Source organism: Euleptes europaea, chromosome 7 (assembly GCF_029931775.1).
Source record: "Euleptes europaea isolate rEulEur1 chromosome 7, rEulEur1.hap1, whole genome shotgun sequence".
NCBI classification, from domain to species: Eukaryota; Metazoa; Chordata; class Lepidosauria; order Squamata; family Sphaerodactylidae; genus Euleptes; species Euleptes europaea.
Genome location: NC_079318.1, coordinates 96,611,770 through 96,616,982, shown reverse-complemented (window position 1 = coordinate 96,616,982; position 5,213 = coordinate 96,611,770). Strand labels below are relative to the sequence as shown.

At 45.8% G+C, this 5,213-nt stretch overlaps 1 protein-coding gene across 1 annotated transcript; it reads left to right on the top strand.

Annotated features, from left to right (window-relative positions):
* Positions 1 to 443: 443 nt before the first annotated feature.
* On the top strand, positions 444 to 821 carry LOC130480544 (feather keratin B-4-like). Its single transcript, XM_056853124.1, has one exon. It carries the CDS (start codon positions 444 to 446, stop codon positions 819 to 821), a length of 378 nt encoding a protein of 125 aa, XP_056709102.1.
* Positions 822 to 5,213: the final 4,392 nt, after the last annotated feature.

Genomic DNA, 5,213 nt, shown 5'->3' with positions numbered 1-5,213 from the left:
CAATAATTCAAGATATGTAGCACTTAGAGCCTGGGAGAGTTGCCCCAATGATCAATGGGCCACCCAGGACTAGAAGGTAGTCCTTCAATCAATGACAGAAGATTGAATGGTCAGTGAATGCACAGGAAAGAATATAGGAAGGTTTTGGCCATTTCTTGTCGTTGTTATCACCTTGGTTAAAAAAATGGTTCTTACCAGACTGTTGGGTTGATCTTAACAATTTTCTTCCACTGGAAAAAAAAATTGCTCACCCACGTAAAATGTCATTTCAAACTCACTTCCTTCTCCTCAAGATGTACTGTGGTTATGTCTCAAAGTGATCTGTCCTGCCTCCCATCCTGTACTGACCCCATCCTGCCTAATCTTAATCATTTTCTTCCCCCAAGAAAAACTTACCTCACCTGCTTAAAATGTCATTCCAGCCTCGCCTCCTTCTTCTCAAGATGTCCTGTGGCTACATCCCAAGTTGCGCTCCATCCTGCATGCCGTCCTGCGCTGTCCCGTCCTGCCTTCCATCCTGCGGCTCCCCGTGTGGCTACCCAGTTGGTGGTCTGAGCTCCCTGGGTTCGTGTGGTGGGGTCTACGGCGGCGCAGCACCTGCAAGTAGCCTTGGCATCGTCCCGGGGGCCAACATCGGATGTATCAACCAACTGCCACCCTCCGAAGTTGTGATCCAGCCAGCCCCTTCTGTCATTACAGTCCCAGGGCCCATCCTCTCTGCCTCTTGTGACCCTCTTCGTGTGGGAGGATACTCCGCCTGTGGGGGAAGCCCTCAGGGCTATAGCCGCTTGAGCGGAAGGGTGTGCGGTTACCCCTGTTAAAGTAGGAGGAATGGGGGGTAGGGGTGGTACTTGAAAAGAACGATATGGATTCACAGCTGTTGATGTCATGGGCTTGGGTGTCAGAACGGTTGAGCCTCCCCAGTTTAAACCAGAGCAGATAGGCTCTCCGGTTGCTCAGTACTTCAAACACCCATTCCCAAATTTGATGCAAATGTTGTATTTTCTTACTGAACTGATGGTCACTTTGGTCTGAGTGTCAGAATTGGGGAGCCTCCCAAATCCAAATCAGTTTTGACTAGATTCATGGTTGCTGAACACTTCTGACACCGGTCCTTACGCCCACCAGCTCTCTGCTGCTTCTTTCCCGGGTCTGTGTTAGGTATGAACTTTGGCTTAATTTCTAGAAGGGCAACCTGACATTTCGACTGAAATCCCAGGGAGCATAGAGATTCATATGGCTTGCACGGATATTCTCTTGCCGGCCTTGTGAAAACAAGGCTTAAGGTGCTTAAATAACCCTCTGTTTGTTTGTCTGGTGCCCTTTAACTCATCTTAAATGGATGTTCAGTGGCAAATGTATTTCTTTTGTAGAGAATATGTGGTTGTTGCCTCTGAAGCTGTTTGCCATGCAAATGTTTTCATACAATCTTCATTAAAGCTTGCTTTCTGCATCACAAAGTTGATTGTGGTTTCCCTTGTTTTTTTATATCCTGATGGTTTGTACATAGGTTTGGCACTCTGGATTTTAAAGGGCCTGGAGATTTTTGGGGTGGTGCCTGAGAATGCAGGGTTGGTGAAGGGGAGGGGCTTTAACGGGGTATAATGCCGTAGAGTCCATCTCCCAAAGCGACCACTTCCTCCAGGTGAACTGATCTCTTTTGCCTGGAGATCAGTTGTAATCCCAGGAGATCTCCAGCCACCCTTTGGAGCTTGGCAACCCTATTTGTAGAATTTGAGTGGGGTGCTTATTACAAAGGCAGAACAATCCCTTTCCTGATCCTGCCCTATATTACAGAATATATCCTCATTCAACCAAGGTTGATTGCTAGTTAAAACATAATTGAAAACTGTTGAAAAGAAACGTTAGCTCTCCGACTGGAAAGTAGGGTCAGGTTATCTCTGCCACTTGGTGGGGGACGGACCCGATTGGATTCTTTTCAGTCCTATCCAGACATTACTTCTAAGTAGGATTGCCAGGTCCCTCTTCGCAACTGGCAGAAGGGTTTTGAGGCAGAGCTTGTGGAGGGCAGGGTTTGAGGAGGGGAGGGATTTCAATGCCATAGAGTCCAATAGCCAAAATGGCCATTTTCTCCAGGTGAACTGATCTTTATTGGCTGGAGATCAGTTGTAATAGCAGGAGATCCCCAGCTAGTACCTGGAGGTTGGCAACCCTACTTCAAAGGTTCAGCTTAAATTTTTAGCTGCTTCATGAGCAGAAACTGAAAGCACAGCCCAAGGAAGCTAGGGAAGAATGTACCTATTTGTCAGGATCGGGTGTCCACCTCTAGACCTTTGCAAAGGACTCACTCAGACAGGTGTGGCCTGGAGTAAAAAACGCTTTATTCAAAGACTAGCAGGCATAGACTGAAGACATGACCGCTTATAGGTGTAGCAAAGCAGGCAATACTTTTCTAGGAAAGTTACTTGACTTAAAACGCTTCTTCCGGCATTGCCAGGCAACCCAAAGATAAGGATTCTCAAGGCTGAAGACAACACACCCCAGGTGCTTGGCCTGGCTAAACTGAAAACACCAACACTATAGAATTCCCTGGGAAGTGAGAACAGGCCAAGGCCCTGACACTATTGAGCTATTAAAATGGAACAAGATGGGTGGAGGAAACTCAGAAACCTTGGGGAGGGGAAGACTATTACCCCCCCCCCAAAAAAAAACCACTCCCTAAGAGGGAAGGCAGCATGGTACAGCCTGATCTCATCAGATCTTGGAAGCTAAGCAGGGTCAGCCCTGGTTAGTATTTGGATGAGAGACCACCAAGGAATACCAGGGTTGCTGTGCAGAGGAAGGCACTGGCAAACCACCTCTGTTAGTATCTTGCCATGAAAACCCCATACGGGGTCGCCATAAGTCGGCTGCGACTTGCCCGCACTTTACACACACACACACAAACACTCCCTGGATTCAATAAGCTGTCGTGGGGTTAAGTGGGCTGATTTCCCTTTCCCCCTTGGTCCCTTTAATCGACTCTTCCTTGCAGAGGATTTTCATTCCTCCTCAGCCTGCGTTTTAGAGATTACACCACAGTAGTTAAGAGCAGTGGACTCTAATCTAGGGAACCAAGTTCGGTTCCCCACTCCTCCACAGGACACCTACTGGGTGACCTTCGACCAGTCAGAGTTCTCTCTGAACTCTCCCAGCCCCAGCTACCCCACAAGGTGCCTGTTGTGGGGAGAGGAGGGAAAAGGTGTGTATAAGCCACTTTGAGACTCCTTCAAGTTAGAGAAAACTGAAATATAAAAACCTACTCCTCCTCTTCTTCTAGAGCACTTTTCCTGTGAAGAAAGGCTGAAGTGTCAGGGTTTTTTTTGTCCAGTTTAGAAAAGAGATCGCTTAGGGGGGAATGACAGAGGTTTATAAAGTTATGCATTGGGTAGAGAGAGTGGAAATAACTTTTTATTCCTCTACCAAAATGCTAGAACTTGATGGCACCCAATGAAGTTGATAGGCAGTAGACTTAAGGCTGGTAAAATGAAATACTACTTTACTCGAAGAGTGATTAAAATGTGGGATTCACTGTCAGACAATGTAATGATGGCCAAAGGCACAGACAGCTTTGAAAGGGAATTAGGCATATTTATGGAGGATATGTCTATCAGTGGCTACAATAATAGAATCACAGAGTTGGAAGGGTCTATAGAGGCCATCTAGCCCAACCCCCTGTTCAATGCAGGATCACCCTAGAGCATCCCTGACAAGTGTTTTTCCAGCCACTGCTTGAAGACCGCCAGAGCGGGGGAGCTCACCACCTCCCTCGGTAGCTGATTCCACTGGTCAAACAACTCTTACTGTAAAAAAATGTTTTCCTAATATCCAGCCAGTACCTTTCCGCCTGCAATTCGAACCCATTATTGTGAGTCCTCTCCTCTGCTGCCAACAGGAACAACTCCCTGCCCTCCTCTAAGAGACAGCCCTTCAAATACTTAAAGAAAGCAATCATGTCCCCCCTCAACCTCCTCTTACCCAGAAGAAAAAAAATCCCAACTCCCTCAGCCTTTCCTCATAGGGCTTGGTCTCCAGGCCACTGATCATCCTTGTCGCTCTCCTCTGAGCCCTCTCCATCCTTTTCGAAGTTAGGCCTCCAGGACTGCACACAATACTCCAGGTGTGGCCTGACCAATGCTGTTCACAGAAGGACTATAACATCTTGAGATTTAGATGTGATGCCTCTGTACACCCCAAGATCCCACTGTGGCAGGAATTTTTGGTATTGAACATTAGTTTATATTAAAATTATTAGTTTATATTGAATATTATTAGTTTGTGTTAAGAAAAACCAATTAATCTGTAGTTTATTAATCTATAACTTAGAAGCCATTCTAAGTGAAGACCTGACTTTTAGCTGACATCAGCTCCAATTAGGACTCTGACCTAAAAGGGTCATAAGAAATTGCATTGCCAACAGTTAATCACCCACAACACATCAGATGCCCCAAATTTATGATTATAACACCAAGGATATTAAAACAGACAACAAATTATCTGCCCACGTAAGGGGGAGATTGTTTTTGGTACATTGAGTGATGGACAGGACAATCAGATATCAGACCCGGACACTGAAAGATCGGAACAAGATATTTCTAAACAATCTAGTCATGATTTGTGGAAACTCATTTCCTAAAGAATGTGACAGGGAGGGGTCATTTGAGACCCTCTCCTCACGGTCCAGCCCATAAAAGACTGATCCAGATGCCCAGTCTTTGTCCTTCCGTGGAGAGACCACAGACCCATTGGATGGTTGCCAATGCCATCGCTGTCTCTCTCTCTGGAAGTGACCCAGAGGCCTCTGTAACTGTTTGTCAGTATGTGTACGTTTGTTAAGTGCTGTCATATATATTCAGTTAAATATTGCTTTCTCCTTTGCGTCATATTCTTTTTGTAAGTTCAATAAAACTGTTTGGTTTACTGTTCATATGGTTTGAATGCTGTTTAAGAGTGCTGTTTAAGACTGTGTATGAGTGCTTCTCTGTATGCAAGATCCTTTTCTATCCAGATCTCTCTGGGTTGCTTTTTAGTAAGTGAAGCGGGCAGAGAAACCATGCACAACGAACTACAAGGGGGGGACAAAAAAAAAATTATCCCGACACAATATAGCCTTTTTTCGCTGCCTCACACCAGCTGCTCATATTTAACTTACGGTCCACCTGTACCCAAAGATCTTGTTGACACATACTGCTACCCAGACGTTTACCCCCCCA

Bases quoted from the DNA above. Each gene is read 5' to 3' on its own strand.
- LOC130480544 (XM_056853124.1), top strand. From the start codon at position 444: ATGTCCTGTGGCTACATCCCAAGTTGCGCTCCATCCTGCATGCCGTCC.